General features: G+C 40.4%; 2 protein-coding genes across 3 annotated transcripts in view; one reads left to right on the top strand and one right to left on the bottom strand.

Annotated features, from left to right (window-relative positions):
• Positions 1-920: 920 nt before the first annotated feature.
• Positions 921-9611, bottom strand: map6d1 (MAP6 domain containing 1). Its single transcript, XM_020634116.3, has 3 exons — positions 8120-9611; positions 7175-7505; positions 921-1567 (listed from the first exon to the last, which is right to left on the bottom strand). Exons 1-3 carry the CDS (start codon positions 8611-8613, stop codon positions 1490-1492), a joined length of 903 nt encoding a protein of 300 aa, XP_020489772.2. The 5' UTR covers positions 8614-9611; the 3' UTR covers positions 921-1489.
• Positions 9612-13675: 4064 nt separating this feature from the next.
• The window catches only part of ece2a (endothelin converting enzyme 2a), an 84744-nt gene continuing 81049 nt past the window's right edge, over positions 13676-17370 (top strand). The window contains exons 1-2 of one of the 2 annotated variants that reach the window (XM_020634118.3): positions 13676-13832; positions 15324-15488. In XM_020634118.3, coding sequence (XP_020489774.2) covers positions 15329-15488 — 160 coding nt within the window. In that variant the 5' untranslated portion in view covers positions 13676-13832; positions 15324-15328. Of the gene's footprint in view, positions 13843-15323; positions 15489-17370 lie in introns of both variants that reach the window. The other variant, XM_020634119.3, reaches the window with a different exon arrangement.

Genomic DNA, 17370 nt, shown 5'->3' with positions numbered 1-17370 from the left:
CGCCTTCCACACACTTCTATCCGCCCTAAGAGCTCTCAAAGGCGGACAAACTCATCACACACTCCTGCTCTCAGCCAGTGCCTGCAGAGACTGTCGTTTGTAGGATGGAGAATGAATCTAATATGGAATCTGTTCCATGGAAAAAAAATGACCGCCTTAAGCACCATGGGCTGTTCTAGGCAGGGGCCAGTGCCCCTGTAACACTGAGCTTAGTCCCCTTGGGGCTTGGGGCCACCCCTCCAAAAGGAAGAACCCCCCCCTAATATTTGACTCAACAACCGGACTCACAATCTAATTTTAAATACTGCTACTGAAACAAATATAAATCATGGTATTTTATGATGTGCGCTATTATTTGGCATAATATCTATATATATATTTTAAAGTGATCATCTTTGTCTATTTTTCACTTGGGTTTAATATTCCCCTCTGACTAAACAACTGGCCCCAGTTTGACCCCCTCAGTAAAAGTGGTCTAGAACCACCACTGTTAAGCACACCACAGACTCCTTCACAGACTTTCACCTGTGTATGACCATTTACCTCCTCTGTAAACATTATGCTGGTAAATATCCAGTGTTTCACGGCCGATGATGATGCTCGTTTGTGTACGTACGAGCACGTATGACGAGCACGCGAGGGAGAGTGAGCAACAGGTTACTGGTGCAGTTCCCCTAAAGGCCATGCGGTATCACTACAAATGCAGTATTTTTGAAAGTTACATATAGCCCCAACAAAATATGTTTGTTTCTTCAAATCTTTTTTTGTTGTTGTTTGTTTCCCTTTTAAAAATCTAACATTTCATTATCTGTAAAATACTAATTCATAGCTATACCACTTTATTAATACAATCATCTGATTGACCTCGAACACTGACCGAAGTGTGATACAAGGAAAAAGGAGCCCAGTGACATCTGATAGAAAGTGTGAAGAACTTAACATTCTTTTATTGATTTTTTCACTTACAGTTTGTTTACTTGCTTTTCTTCTTTAACAATAGATTTACAAAATGATAAACTAAACGACACTTCCTCAAAATAGCAAACTAATACCAATAAAATAAATAACAGATTTTCAAGCAGATTTTCTAGCAACACCAAGGGTCTGCATGGAAGCATTTAATGACCATCCGCTTCACTCATGAACAGAGCAGACTGAACAACAAAAGGACACATCAGCAGGTGCACACACACACACACACACACACACAAACAGACTCTCACATACAAACACACAGAGCAGCCAGTTTTTTTTTGTGCATTCGTCACTGCAGAAAAAAACTATTTTGTTACATGCATATTCATTTCAAAAGCAACAGGGACAGGAAGGTAAAGGAGGGGTTGTCTGTCAGCACGCTGCAGCTCTGCAGGCTTCACAATGTTACTTTCTCTTGCATAGATTCTTGTGTTGGAATCGACTGAAATCATTCCCATTGATTCCATTTAAAACTGAAAAATAAATGAAAGAAAGTAGAAGGTTTGGGAACATTTCAGATGTTGAAGACCCTGGATCCACCTTGAAATATGGCAGAGGGGTTCGGAGTGAGCTTGGTCCTTACCAGATTTTCCTGAGACAGAGAGAGAGAGAGAGAGAGAGAGAGAGAGAGAGAGAGAGTCAGGTATAACAGCAGATATTTAATAGATCGCAGAGATGAAATCTGCCAGAGCAGCAGCTGTGTGTGTGTGCTCACACTAGAGCCATGAAATCAGAGGAGACTGTTCGGGCTGTGCCGTCAGGAAGAATCAGGGCTGCCCTCTGAGTGCCAGCAGACAGGACTCTGGTGCTATTTCCTGCATAGTGTTGCTCTACTGATGGCAGCTCTTCTTAAAGCCTGGCCAGAATCTATCAGAGCTTTTAGCCAATAAATAAAAGTCCTGTAACAATGAGTAGCCATTCATACACTACTCTATCCATCAGTTATTGACTCAGTAAGAAAAAAAAGGGAAGGCTTTTTATATCATTGCATAATAAACATACAAATCAAGATCATGAAATCAAACCCCTTCTCTCAAATAATTACTAATATTGTTATACTGTAGTATAACAGTCGGTTTACCATATTAGTGTAATTAATTGTCAGCTTGGACAAAAATCTTTCGAACAACATTAAAGGAGAACATAGATATTTTAAAAATAAATCCAAAAAGTGATTTCTCTTCAAGGTTTTTATCCAGTTAAAACTTGGAATAATAAAATAAATAATAAATAAAGGAATGATTTGTAGATACGATCCCACTTTAACTGTATCCTACAAAGAGAATATGTAGATTAGTGTTGTGATGTTGTGTTTCATATGAGCACATTGTAATTACCATTAACAGCACTAGCTGCAGCCTCATGCCTCTGACCCATTAGCAGCAGTGGTGATAATCAGAACAATGTCACTCCATGTAGTGTCATACTGTTGAAGTTATAAAGAATAATTCTATGAAAACATTGTTTCCTTGTATCTATTCTTGTGTATTATTGCTGAAATGGCATATTCCTGTATTTTTAAATAGCATATAGTTGCACACACAAGTCAAAGACAAAGGTCTTCCTTTTGCACACAAAAAGTAGACGACAGTATTTTTGTCTGGATTTATTTTTCTAACCTGTCATCAACATCTCAGTCTAATGGTGATATAAATATTCACTTTATGAAGACCAGAGTTTTTTGTTGTTGTGATGGAAATGTTGTGATAATGTTATTATATTTGGTGGTATGGAGTAAATGTGCTGGTTTCTCTTTTTTTGTTGATGCTATTATTTAATTGCCATGCCAACGTGCTCCATGATGGGAGTAAAGCTACCGTCATTCAAGGCTATCTCAGCTCTCGTGCACAAATGTGACGTTTGGAAGCTTTCATTAGATAATCAGAGCAAAAAGTCTGCAGAGAGAAAGACGCTTCGCTGTCCCAGCAGCACTTTAGATGTGACTGTTCAGCACTGTGGGTGGCAGGACATGTTGTTCAGCAAGTCAGATTGGTGTGAGTATATTCACCCACTCCATCCCCCCCCCCCCCCCCCCCCCCCCCACACACACACACACACACACACACACACACACACCCCACACACACTTTTCAGCTTTTGTGCTCTGTGAAGCAGCCAGGTCTGCCTCTTTCCTAAATTAGATTTGTGCCAATGAAGACTGCAACCCGGTGCAACATCGCATCACACTTTAACAGATAATCCATCAAACCCTCCCCCACCTCACTCTCTGATTCTCTATCACACAGTGTATTTCATTCCTCTCTCTTCATCTTTGGTACCCTCTCTTTGTCTCTTTTCCCCTTCAACTGTATTCGGTCTTCTTTGCTCTTAATACAATCCTCCTCTCTGCCAGAGTCCTGCCAACTTGGCACAGCTTTCTTTCTTTCTGTAGTGACGGGCAGCGTGGGAAAAGGGAAGAGGTCCAAGTGAAAGGGAAGAAAAAAGGGGGGGGCGGAGAATATTGGTAGAAAGCCTGGTTTGGGGAATGTAGAAAAAAGAGGGGGGTGTGAAATGGGGATACAGAGAAAAACAAAAGGATGATGTGATTAAGAGACTACAGGGGCAGTAGAGAAACTTTTGAGAGGGAACCATTTGAATGTGTTTAATTATTAATAATAGCTACATTACTCGTGTGGCCTTGAGTGTACTTTATGAGACAGTGGCGCCCTGGACACAGACAAGCAAGACTCTCTAAACCTCTCAGACATGTGTCAGAAGAAGCCCCCGCGGCTGAGTCTCCTTTTGTCCCTTTATTTTGACACTTTTGTTGTGTGGTGGTACTGTGCATCCTTTAGTGTCTGTCGAGCCATTCTGTGTCTCTTCATTGATTTTTCTGCATCTTCATTTAATTGTTTAGTGTCTCTTCATAGCCAGTAAATGTCCCTTAATAGTCCTTTGGCATATTTTTAATTATTTTGCATTTCATAGTAGATTTTTTTCACATCCCTTTGGGGTCTTTTTGAATGTTTTTTTTTAGTTGTTTGTTGCTTTAAAGTTGTTGTGTTTTTGTCTCTCTTTAGTTTTTTTTCATTTCCTTGTAGCCATGATGACTTTTTGTAGTAGTTAATCTTCACTTTGTGTTGTCTAAGTTCATTATGTGTCTCTTTTTCTTCTGAATGCTGTGTAGTTGTCCAGCATCTTTCTGGTTTTTTTTTTCCTACTTGTTTTAATTTGTCTTTCCTGGCTTCAGGTGGCAAATGGCTTCTGCCCCTGGGTAAATAGAAAGAAGAGGGATGATGGAGGAAGAAAGAAATCAGTCTCTCAATTTGAAGCTGCACTGTCCCTGCAGGCTTTCTATCCTTTATATGCAGTTTAAACCTACTACACCCCTCCACTGTGCATCTGTGTAACTCCTGTACACGCATGCACAGTTATACATTGTGTTCAGCAGTTAAGCAGGGCTACCCATGAGCTCCGACAGCACAGTCTCATATCTCAGGAGGGCTGCTGCCTCTAAGCCGACAATAAAAACAACCAAGAGTTTCCTACTGAGGTTTCTTCTCTGCATGCCGAATGTGTTCCCCATTCAGCAGTTTTTGTCCCCCTCATCCCTGACACACACTCCGGATTATATCCTCACAAATCTTTTTTTTGCCTCACCCTGGGCTTCAGATTCAACAGACTTTCATTCTCTCACCTGACAGCTTTTGAAATAACCTCTCCCCAAGAATGTTTTGAATTAGGTTTTTTGCAAAGTTGAACGGGTTCAAGAACACACAGCTTGTTCTCTCAGCATGTTCTAATCGCTCAATTGTCTGCTGCGTGTCATAAAATTAGAGAAATCTCTTATCTGCTGAGATAGATTTTATCTCTCAGAGGTGTGTGTGTGTGTGGGGAGGGGGGGGGGACACAATTTGGCAGATTGATTTGAGTAATAATGAGAATTTCATGCCGGCTAGACTCCTTTATCATCAAGAGCAGATTTTGATTTCAGCAGCTTATTTGGGACTTAAGCGTTAAATCTTTTAATGAATAGATACAGACGCTCTGCACCAAATGAGGATGCAACATTGTCTACACAGTTTTTGGTTTTTCACAGCACAATCTGAGAATGCCCTCAAAGACAAATACCAGGATAGTGCCATGACCCTCCAAGTGTAAGGCATGCAGGAGTGGGATGTGTAAATACTCAGTCAGACACCTCTGCAGGGGGGCTGGTGAGTCAGTAGTGAGTTGGCAGTGAGTGGGAGGACAGCGACCGAGGTGGATTATCTAAGATAGACTTGATTTAATGCCAGGTTGGTGCGTGTCGCACTGGCAGATTTCAGTACAGCTGAAAGAAAAACTGCAGCATCAACATGAAGGTGTGTAATATGGACGTCAGTGTTCAGTCCTTCTGAATTCTGCCGACAGAGCATCCCTTCTTAATGTGCCATGAACTGTCACTCCAACTGGGCCAGAGGTATTAATAGACTCGGTGTCCCGCCACTGACATCTCCCACTTTGACTTCCATCACAGTCACACAGGAAACACAATGAGCAGATAATTATGCATATAACCACAAGGTGATTTTTTTTTTTAAACATTCATTCGCCAAAAAAGTAGTTATATTGGAGTATTTTGAGTCTGACTAATACTGGAACCACCCATAAAATAAAATACATTCACTTAGCTTTCCCCAAATTCCCTAACGCTGAAATACAGAGGATCTCAGTGTCCTCAATGACAGCTACAACCCTGCTAATGTAGCTTTCATTCTCTAACCTTCCCGGACACCTTTCAGACGGAGATTTACCAGGGCAGCTGTTGCTACGCAGTGTGCAAAAGGGGTCTGACCTGGCCCAGCTCGGCTCAGCACAGCTCTCCACTGGCAGATGGCTCAGAGATGTGTGTGGGCGGGGAAGAGGGACGGCACTTAACCTCTGGAGATTCCCAAAAAAAAAAACGCAACACTTTCTGTCATTCACAGTCTGACCTGTGCATCAGCGGACCAGGGACGAGACAGAGGAGAGGGGTAGTCCCCTAAAACAGACTCCATCACACATTAATCTGGAACTACCTGAGCGACTCGACAAGTTCTCAGCTTCCTGAGTAAATCCTGTCACCTTGTTGCCACCAGCACAGTTTTAATCATATTGTGCAGCAGGCTCTTTGAGTGTACAGCTTTGTGTCTGGTTGTAAATCTTGGACAGAATACAGAGCTTTGAAGAATTAGGTGATTCTTCATCTGTTGACAGCTTGCCCCTTAAGCTTATTAAGGGAACTTTTGTTTAATATACCTGGCATTTAAATAAATGAATAGCCCAGTCACATTTCTTTGATATAATGTATGATTGACATTTAAGCATAAGGGAGTTTTTTTGTTTGTTTGTTTGTTTGTTTGTTTGTTTGTTTGGTAACAAAAACACTTTTAGCCCTACAAATCTAGACCTGGGATACAAATGAAGATATAATTGAATGAATTCTGAACGCTCTTTCTTACATTTCTTTAAAAACTGTTTCAACATGATTTCAGAAAGCTTTAATAGCATGTTAGCTCTATTTTAACCAAGATGCTTCTGTGACGGTGGAGCACATGACTGTTTTTTACAGTGACAACACAAAAAGGGTCAAATATTAGGCTGCTTTTAATAGAAATATATATATATAGAAAATCCTTTGTTATGCTCAAAGTCAAATGGAGTAAAGTATTCAGGAGTATTTTAGTTTAGAGTGCACATGGAGATATCTATGTGAAAGATTTGCAGGGTATGTCTAAAAAGTGGGTTTTTATTCAAAATGAGCTCTGAATGAATGAACTGAAAATGATGATTAAGTCATCAATTATTTCAGCACAGCCAAAACAACCTACAATACTCTTACAAGAAAGACATCAATATATTTGTCTCCTAGTTTGTTCTGTTCTCTGCAAAATATGTCTGAAAGAGTTACCCATTTCCTTTTTTGTTCTCATCAAGCCTGCTGTATTCAGGTCAGAGTGATGAGTGTAGCACCAGCAGTGTGTTATCTAACACAGAACAAGGCCTGTTTTAAACAGCTGGGTCACTTTGAGCTGCTCGGGGACACAATGCTGTATCACTTCTGCGAGACGCCCCAACAGCAACAGGCCCTCGGGGAGACGAGTGAAAATGAGTTTAACGAGGAGCAAGCTGCAATTGAAACCTGTAGCTCTTAACAGTGAACTCACTGAAGCCACAGCTGTGATGGTAATGTGCGAAACATGGCTCCTTGAAAATAACGCTTTCTGCCTGCGCTCACCTCTCCTCTGGTCGTCACGCCGAGCTCAGTCCTCTCAGGCAGGACGTTCTGCTGGAGGTTGGAGGGGGTGTGTGGACTACCAGCCGGCAGGGCAGCAGGAATGGGTGGGGGGACAGCAGCAGGTTGTATGTTTGTGCTTGCAGACGGGATGATGTGCTCCCCCTGGTGCAGCCCTGTGTTCCTGCTGTGCAACTCCCCGCTGTAGGCAGCCTGGTAGCTGGTCTCACGTGGCACCTCGGTGGCCTCTGTGCCAGGGCTGGAGTATTGAGCTGGAGGGTTTTTCCTAGCACTTTTGGCTGGTTTCACACCTGTCCACGGCCTGTACTCTTGCCTGAGGGAAAAGAGATGCATCATTGGACTGACAAGCGCCATGTGGACTATTCAGTGCAGGCTAAAAGGATGAATGTTTTAAACTAATGCCTTGGCTGAGTCTCTTGATCTATAGGTCTTATGATAAGGTTGAATACAGGTGTTTAGCGTTGTTACATATTTTTATTCACCATCCATCATCAATGCTTAAAAGGACAGTTTCTTCTTCTGGCCTCTGAAAACTATCCGAATGAACAGATTTGAAAAAGGAGCATCAACTCTCTTTAGTTGATTGTTCTTTTGTTTTGTTTTTCAATATGGACCTTTATGACGGAGGATTTAAAGTCAACATGATATCTTTTTGATGGGTTGCAAGCCAACAAGCTTGAGAACCACTTTTTTAGTACTTCAAAACAAAATAAAATATTCACACTTCATCCCATGAACATGAAATGTGAGAGAATTATTGATGACCCGATCTATAAGAAAGCTTTCTAGGTCACCCTTAAAAGTCAATGAACTATTAATAAAAATCCATCTTATTGGGCGTTTAAAGTGGGATTCAGTTACCCAGCAGGCCTGGGGGGGTGGGGGGGTCTCCTGACTGAAGCATTGTCAAAGAGTAACATGTCCTACCTGTAGGAGCTGGTTTTTCTCTCCTCCGTGCCCTGCTGCTCCCCCCACCTCTGCCCCCTGCCCCTCTCCTCTCTCTCCCCAGGGTGGTAACTGTTCCCCGGGCTGTCCGAAACACTGTCCGCCCTGCTGCCCCCATTACTAATCCACGGGAAGTTCTCTTTCCGAGGAATTGGCCATGGCTTGAAATCCTGCTTGTACTGGGTGACACTGGTGAAAGGCACTCCGGGTGGGTGGTAGTCCTCCCGGGGCTTGTAACTGGTCTCCTTCCGTGCCTTGAAAGATCCCCTGGTCCCAGTTCCATCCGCAGGCGCGTGAGGGGAGCCGGTGGCCGCGCGCGGGTCCGAGGCTGAAACCTGTTTGGTGACGGACCGCACCTCCTGCTCGCCGATGTCCGAGTAGTTCTGGATGGTGAGCGGGACGGACAAGTCCGATTTGTCGAACTGGTTCCAGAAGCGAGCCAGGCAGCACACTCTGCTGATGCACGGCCAAGCCATAACCCACCACTAACTGAACTGAGTGGTGGCGGAGGAGAGAAGAAGAAAAAGAAAAAAGAAAAAGAAAAAGAACAGAAAAAGAAGAAGTGACGGTGAAAGATCAAAGGTTACATTCGGACGGAGTGTCGTCCGTGAGTGGGAGAAAACAGAGAGTCCAGGAGGGAGTCCATGTCAGCAAGAGGAGTGCCAGCGGAGATGAACTGGGTCTGTCGGGGACCGTCATTGAATATTCCTCTCACGTGGTCTCTGATAGTGCTTCCACTATGCAGAGGAATCTGTAGCAAATAATTCTCCGCATCTCCAGCCCAGGGTCCGCGTCATCCCCATTCAAAATCAAACCTTGTTGGGTAATAGGCTACTCTCCCCTAAACTAGCCCTTCTTGAATAAAACGCTTAACTTTGTAGAGGTTTTTTTTTATGGCTTCTCCAGTATTTACAGATGTTACTGATCCGTAACTGTTGCCGGCTCTGCTGAGGGTTACATAATTGTGATGCAGCGTCAAAAGTACAGTATAGGCTATAGGATGTACAGAGTAGAAGACTGTGTTAGATACATGTTTAATAGATCTCAACGTCTTCTGAGGTTACTCTCTTTCATGTAGGCATATTGCATCAGGTCATGGGGTTCATTATGAAGTATTGGCTATTTTCACTGATATAGAAGTCTAATTGTTTGCTTTAGGTCTACCCTTTCTTCATAAAGCAAATTAAGGATTAAATACATCTTATTACTTAGGCCTATTATTTATAAGAATTATCATGAAGATATCGCAAGACTGTGTCAAAATATTGAACGACAGCAAACATTGAGATCCAATCCTAAAATGAATATTGGCTGTATTCCATTTACCTGATAATGTTTGAGAGTCTTTATTGTGTCCTACATGTTGACTTAAAGATAGGCCTAGGCATACTTGAATCAAAAAGATTTGGGTCCATCATGACTTTCCCCTCTCATTTGTGCATTCATTATCTTTTGGACCTCAAAATGTTCTTTCTGGGGCTGATATGGTTTCAGTATGCAGGCTGCTGCTCACCTGAGGCCAGGCCATGTAGGCCTACAGTAGATCTTATGTTATAAAATAAAAGGCTTGATTTAACATATTCACGTGGCAGCCATTTCTGTCTGACTTCAAGGTCAATGTGGGAAGTTCAAATGCTTTTTGACCACATGATAGTAATACTGCTGGGGCTCAGGTAACAATTCATTAACGCAGGCCACAGATTATGACAAATGCTTATTATTCCACTGATCTCGATTTAGCAGCAAATGCAATAGAACAGTCTGCCACTGGCCTATTTCACGTTAAAGCAGCATATAGGCTATATGATAACCCGTTATCAGAAATACTTTATTAATCCCCAGAGGGAAATTGAGTAAAAATCTATTGATTGAAATAAAAATGAAGACAGTAAAATACTAGAAAGTAAGAAAATGAACAGGAGCAACTGTAACAGGCAGCTTGCGCGGTCCGCAATGCACATTATATAGGCTACCGTAAAACAAAAGCTAATGTTAGCGTTCGTCTACTTCCAAGCTAATATTACAGGGGGTCAGCCCTATGTTCCCACAGCCCAATGGTCCCACATTTCTAAGAATTTTCTCAAAATTAAGCCCTATGTTCCCACAGGGTAGGGTTAGGGTAAGTTACCCTAACTGATGTGGGAACATAGGGCCTAATTTTAGAAAAAAAATCTTAGAAATGTGGGAACTGTGTGAACATAGGGATGTGGGAACATTCTAAGCTAGTTATGATTTTAGCTAGCCAACAACAGTGTTGTTAGCTTAGAGTTCGTAAACTGCTGGTAGCTGTTGTGACTGTTTGTGGGCAAATTTGATATGTTTTTAAATTTTAACTTGATATCTCACAATTTCCCTCTTGATTTCAACAAGTTTTTGTCATTTTCTGATCAATTAAGAAACAGTGAAGAGGTAACATTTTTACAAATTAGCACCAGGAATAAAGCAGTAGGCTACAACATCAGAACAGCATTTGCGCTACATTCACTGTGTGAAACAGATTTTCACTGTGTGCATGTAGCTCAAACGCAGCGAATTGTGGAAACATATTTGAAATAAAAACATTACTTTGTGTATCACTGCTGTAACACTAGAAAGAAGGTTTTGACACAAGAGAGTAAAGCCTGGAAGAAAATCTACATAGGGCTCACAGGTCATCGTCTCTCACATGGACTGTGTTCCCTTTTGGCTCCATAAAACTCTATGTTGATAGCCCTGTTTCCTGAGCTGCTCTCTGAACTATGTTCCTGCTCTTTTCAGGATTTATCAACATCAAACAGGAAGTAAAAGAAAATAAAAAAAATATATAAAATCCAAAGCTTGACACTGAGCAAATCGTGTCTTGCCTCACCGAGCCACTGGATCAGCCTCAACGTTATGTATTCTGCCTTTCTAGTGGCATTATAAATGGATGAAGAGACTCTGAAGCGCTCTGGTTCTTCTGAGATAACTGATTATTCTTCCATAATGGTGGATTCGCTGTGAAAGACTGCATACATTAAAGCTCTTACTTGCCAAGTTTATGAAGAGAACTACAGTTCAGTGACTATGAAAGGGAGGGATGTGCATTAAGTTGACAGAATGGCACTTGATTCACAGAAGGCACAAGACACTTCCTTTTGTGAGCTGTCCACAGAGAAAAAGGCGAGATTAGCCTCTGTGGAAAAGCAGTACAACAGGAACTTGGAACTTTACACATAACTTGAAGTTCAGGATCTCGCTGCTCTAGTTCACAACACTTTGCTCTCTATAATAGATGGATACAAGTTATTATGTCATTACCACTTTAAGCAAGAGACAAGATGGCTTCATGAAGACATAATGAGAAAAGAATGACTCGAAATCAGTTAATTTGGATAGCTGTTAATCAACAATGCCAGGCAATTACAGCCTGTTAAAATAGAAGTGTGATGCTACCATCTGCAGGAAATAAAGTGACATTACTCTAATGCACAGTGAACTTTGTATTCTTAATGTTAAAAAACTGTGATGACAGATGTACATCGCGTTACAAAAAGCCATGATAGAGAGTTTTTGCACAGATCTTTCTACTTAGACACCTGCATATTTAAAATACTAACTCTACTCCTTTTGAAGTAAAAGTCATACTCTGCTGATAAAGAAGTATGGAACTATATGTCTGAAAAGTAAAATAACTACAGTAAATTGACCTGCTATAACATTATTTCTTTATACAAATAAATACGAAAGACATTTGCTCACTTTTCTGCCAGTGATCACAAGCCAAGCCAATAAAACATCTGTTACAATGATTTGTATCTTGGAAGCTTATCATGTGTCTTTCGGGGTAGAATCTTAAATTAAGAAATGTAAACATAATGGAGAAAATAGAAAAATTGAATGATGAGAATATATGAGCTGGAAAACTACAAGTGTATTCGAGATACTTAAGTTTACATTTCCTTCACTTTCTTATGCAAAAGAGGTTGTGGTGATTTTAAATATAATTTTTTTTTACAATTACTACTATTTAGAAGTTGTTCATTCAGCATCTAATTTGTACTGGCTATTGCTATCATCATAACACCCTACTAAATGTCTTTTGTATCCTTTTCAATCTTCAACTGTTAATAGCGTAGTCCACTTTCCCTAGCTAATATTTGGACAATACAATTGGACGATACGGACAAGTATGAGTGTAATTTTCTGAAGGCACAGTAACAAGTCATTTTAACATTTAACTTTATCATCAGTAGCTTTATTACTTTACTTTTTAAGTCATTCAGTGAGTTGTAAAGAAAAGGTGATTTGCATAAAATACAACATTTTCAGTAGGTTGATGGTGTAATGACCATGTATGAGCTCTTCCATCCTGCAGATGTGTGACAGTAGATACAATACACATTAAACATGCAAACTACTGAGACCATCTGTAACTTGGTGGGATACAGCTCCATCTGTTTTCCTATTGGACTATCCCTGATTTTGTCAGCAATTTGAGCATTGTGTGAGGTCAAAGGAACAACTGACACTACCAAGTAACTTTGAGTCAGTTTGATTTGATTTATTTTGCTACAGGACTGTGGTTGGGCTTATATGTCAGTCCCTTACTCTTTTTGTCTATGTTAATGCAATTGCTGATGGGCTGCAGAGGTAAGCTATCCCTCCTTGGAAGTGCATGGATATTAAAAAAGTTATAAAAGGAATTTCGCTGTTTTACAACTATATCAATGAGAGTGTCACACTACAGATCAATAAGGAACTACATCAAAAAATTACATTTTAATCAACTCAAATGTGCTGGCCTTTGCTGGTCCAAGTACCTGCTCTTGTGTGCCATCTAGAGGAATGACAATATAATTGCATCTTTAACAGAAACAGCCAGTCCATTCCAACATCTGTCAGATAACATGTGTATGATTGGGAAATGGTGAGAGGGGAAATCCGGCAATATAAAACAGATCTGTTCTTAATATAAATATGCATAAATTAATAATTGATTCACTTTTTTCATTTTTACATACTTGTGCACATGACATACAACTAACCCCCTCTCTGTTGGTATATTTTTGATGTGCAAAGCAATAACTTAAATTAACAAGAGACACTGTACACAAGCTGTAGAGTCAATACTATTGCATGCAAATAATTTGCATTGAAAACATAAAAGAATCTAATCCTCAAATTTAAACAGCTAGAAACGGAAAAGTTGGTGCATTAAAAAAAGATGAAAATGATTTATTTCAAATACCGGTAATCCAAATGTAATTATCATGTTAAATGCACATTTAGGTCTACCCCATCTTTTACTACATGTTCAATGAACCTTAGCCTATCTAAACCATAGATCTAAACATACAGAGCATTCAAATGTTGTCTTATTCTATGACATTAGTTGTTTTTGCAGCGAAAAGGCTTGGTGAAATGATGTTTCAGTAGATGTAGGTCTAGGCTATTTATCCTACACTAAGCTCGAATAAAACCTTTCGAGATTTAACAAAAAGTGGTCTATCATTTAATGAGGGACATAAACAGTGAAACGAGCCACCTATTTAACAGAAAATAGATGGATTCAGAGGTGTGTGAGTTGGTTACTGTGATTTCTTTGGCTGACAGTGCCTACACTGTGAATGACACCACAGCTTTAAAGCAGCAACACTTCAACACGTGGATGTGTCAGTCAACACCAACCACCGTTTTCACCGATAACAGAGGGACTGGCGTCAGCAAGGAATTCGTAAGTAGATGTAATTACAGTATGTTTTTTTTCTATTTAAAAGGTGTTTTTGTCAAAAATCAAGTTAATATGTTGAATTCCACGAGCTGGTTGTCGCCACACACTCCTCCCCGCATGCGCCGTCGTGCCCTCCTAACTTAGCTAAGTATAAGCGAGGGAGGTTCAAGAACTACTACTGAACCCCAAAATAACCTTTATTTTGTTTACCTTGTGTCTCAAACCAATAAAAGACCCAACTCCCGCAGTCTGGTATCGATACCGCTACATTTACGTTGCTGTGTTAGCTGCTTTGTTCATCATGAGTCATTTAACAAACTCTGGTTTGTGATCCAGCTACAGCTAACCTGTTACCAGGTCATTGACTGTAAATGACGGGCGATAGCACGAAACACCGAGGACAAAGACGACTTCCTAGTAATACACACAAACGATGTCAGGTGGCGGTTCAGCAATTAAAAATATGTTTGTTTTATTGTTCATTTACGGAGTCAGCTGTTGGAAGCTAGTTAGCCATTGCAGCTGTAAGATGCAGCAGGTCCTCCCCACCGGTAGAGGCAGCATTGTACTCTGTGCAGTCATGAGCAGGGAGAAACTCATAGAAACTACCATAGACTGTAAATATTACCACAGAAACTACAGAGAAAAATCTCATCTAATATAGATAATCTAATATAAGATCTCATATAAGATAAGATATGTTTATTGTCACTGTACAAGCACAGCAAAATATTGTTGGAGCAAGCCTGTAGATGCCTAATATCAGAAATATACAAGTATACAAATACTAAAACCAAATATTCAAATAAGAAATACAATTGAATAATACGATATAGTATACAATATACAAATAATTTGCAGTTGACAGGTATAGAATAAATATATTGCACTTAGTTATACAGGACTCCAGAGAAAAATCTAATACTTACCGCCTGGTATGTCCATATCACAGGCGGTAAGTATTAGACGGTGACAATGGAGGTTTTGTGACTCTGGAAAAGAAGTCATCTACGTAGATTGGGTGATTCACAAGATTTTGCAGTTGTGCAGCTGCAGATAGACGGATGTTTTGTAACCCCTGAAACTATACGACTTAAAAATACAAGAGGTTAGTAAAGCTTCCACCTAAACAAGAAGTGTTTGGATGTATCAGAACATGGGGACTCAGTTTTCTTTTAATATCTTTACTGCCAAAGGATGTCTCACATTCTTAGCATCCAAAGATAAGTGTACCAAAAAAGCAGGGGAAAATACTAAACTGTAAGTTTACTTCTCTTTGATTAGTTTCAAATATTTTTCTGTCCATAAATGTAAAGACCTCCAAATGTCTGGTTGGCATTTAATTTGGAAGCAGAACTGGACCCTAATATGAAAGCGTCTTATATATCAGAGCTTATATAATTGTAGTTGCAGTGAAAGTCAAATGGTCTAATTCTGAAATGAACAATATTCTAATGTTTATATTTTTCATTACATTACATTTGCATGTCCCAGAGAATATGGACTACCTGCCAGAGGACAACTCCAGGTACAAAGACGTTGACTACTGGGATGAAAGATACAAGACAGAGCAGTGTTATGACTGGTTGGGTGGCTTCTCCAAATTCCAGCACCTCCTGGAGAAAAATGTCAAGAAAGAGGACTCGATTCTAATAATCGGTAACTAGTTTTCTTTTTCTTTGTCCATCCGCTCTTTTACGTTTCTTCTTCTATCAATCCCTGAGCATTGGCAAGTCAGTCCCTCTTCCTGTTTTCTGGTGACTTGCATTGCCCTACATTAAAGTGTCAAAGGCAAAATGCGTGTCATTATTTGTCATTATGAGTGTCAGATGCAATCATCATGGTTGTCAATGCTGTCACTAGTATCTCTCACGCTTGCATTATATCCTCTCAAGCAACCATTTGTACAGTGTCCTGTCCCTTTGGTTAGTGTTGGAAGTGACAGAGCACATTGGATCTACAGAGGGTACCAAACTTTAAACATATTCATGTTCATAATGTTTACCTCCTGTGCCAGCACACATTGAGGCTTTGATATATATACAATATAAAGTCAGAAAAACTTGAATATCTGACAAGAATTAGTCTGGTTATATATAGTCCAGTATCTTTAATCATTGTCTTTCATCATTGAGGCATTTAAACTGGGTTCAAGCTGCTTACTGCATGAAAAAATGCTTCCAAGAAAAATATTCTTGGTTACATGTTGAGCTTTTTTATTCTGGTACATTACAAACATACTGCATTCTCTCTTTCTTTCTGACAAAGAAGTTGACTTGAGTTTAGCCTCATTCTTCGTGATAGGAAAACTTTATTTCTCAAGAAAATAGAAACTCTTTGCCTCTTAGTGAATTGTTCCACACATTTCCACAAGGTGTCACTGTGATCTTATAAATACAGTAAGTTCCTCATCACTACCTGCAGTACCTGCTTTTAAATGGCACTGCAGCCCTGTTAAAAATGCTGCAAAACCATGTGAAGCATCACTGTGATGTTTTGGCTTCTTCTCACAGCAAAAGGCATGTTTGTTTTCAGTGGAGCTACATAAAATATCAAACAACTGGAATTACAGCCAATTGCTTGTTGAGGCGTAAGCCAAAGTTCTCAAGTAGTTCTGGAGATGTCATATTGATGGAGTTACTCTTGATAGAATTCATTGAATAGAGAAATAGACAGAGTCAGATTTCAGACACTTAAAAATGTCTGAAAGAAGTTATTTTAATAGTTAGATGTTTTGTTTTATATTAGGATGAGTGAAAGGCAGTACACTGAAACATCAGCTTTAAAATCTGTTGTTGTTAACACTGTTATACCTCTGCAGAAGCATAGAGGGCTATGGTGGTCTCTGTTTTTCCTCGTGTGATGCATGTTCGTTTGAGTTTGTGTGGTGTTGTGTCTGTGTGTGTCGGTTGAGTTTGCGTGGTGTGTGTCTGTGTGTGTCTGTGTGTGTCTGTGTGTGTTGGTTGAGTTTGCGAGGTGTGTGTCTGTGTGTGTCTGTGTGTGTCTGTGTGTGTCTGTGTGTGTCTGTGTGTGTCTGTGTGTGTCGGTTGAGTTTGCGTGGTGTGTGTCTGTGTGTGTCTGTGTGTGTCTGTGTGTGTCGGTTGAGTTTGCGTGGTGTGTGTCTGTGTGTGTTGGTTGAGTTTGCAAGGTGTGTGTCTGTGTGTGTCTGTGTGTGTCTGTGTGTGTCTGTGTGTGTCGGTTGAGTTTGCGAGGTGTGTGTCTGTGTGTGTCTGTGTGTGTCTGTGTGTGTCGGTTGAGTTTGCGAGGTGTGTGTCTGTGTGTGTTGGGGGGGGGTTTGTTAAATATGTGTCAGGGAGCGACAGGGACTTCTGCTTTGTGTGTGTGTGTGTGTGTGTGTGTGTGTGTGTGTGTGTGTGTGTGTGTGTGTGTGTGTGTGTGTGTGTGTGTGTGTGTGTGTGTGTGTGTGTGTGTGTGTGTGTGTGTGTGTGTGTGTGTGTGTGTGTGTGTGTGTGTGTGTGTGTGTGTGTGTGTGGGTAAAGGGGAGGGGGACAGACAAGGATTTGGAAGTTGGGTATTATTT

Source organism: Labrus bergylta, chromosome 4 (genome assembly GCF_963930695.1).
Source record: "Labrus bergylta chromosome 4, fLabBer1.1, whole genome shotgun sequence".
Lineage (NCBI taxonomy): Eukaryota > Metazoa > Chordata > Actinopteri > Labriformes > Labridae > Labrus > Labrus bergylta.
Note: the sequence above shows the minus strand (reverse complement) of the source record. Positions and strands in the feature narration are given on the sequence as shown.

Excerpts from the sequence above, each read along its gene's own strand:
- map6d1 (XM_020634116.3), bottom strand. The coding sequence starts at position 8,613 with ATGGCTTGGCCGTGCATCAGCAGAGTGTGCTGCCTGGCTCGCTTCTGG. Across the intron at positions 7,506-8,119 it reads AGAAAAACCAGCTCCTACAG|GCAAGAGTACAGGCCGTGGA; the intron begins GTAGGACATGTT and ends CTTTTCCCTCAG. Across the intron at positions 1,568-7,174 it reads GCGTGACGACCAGAGGAGAG|GAAAATCTGGTAAGGACCAA; the intron begins GTGAGCGCAGGC and ends TCTCTGTCTCAG.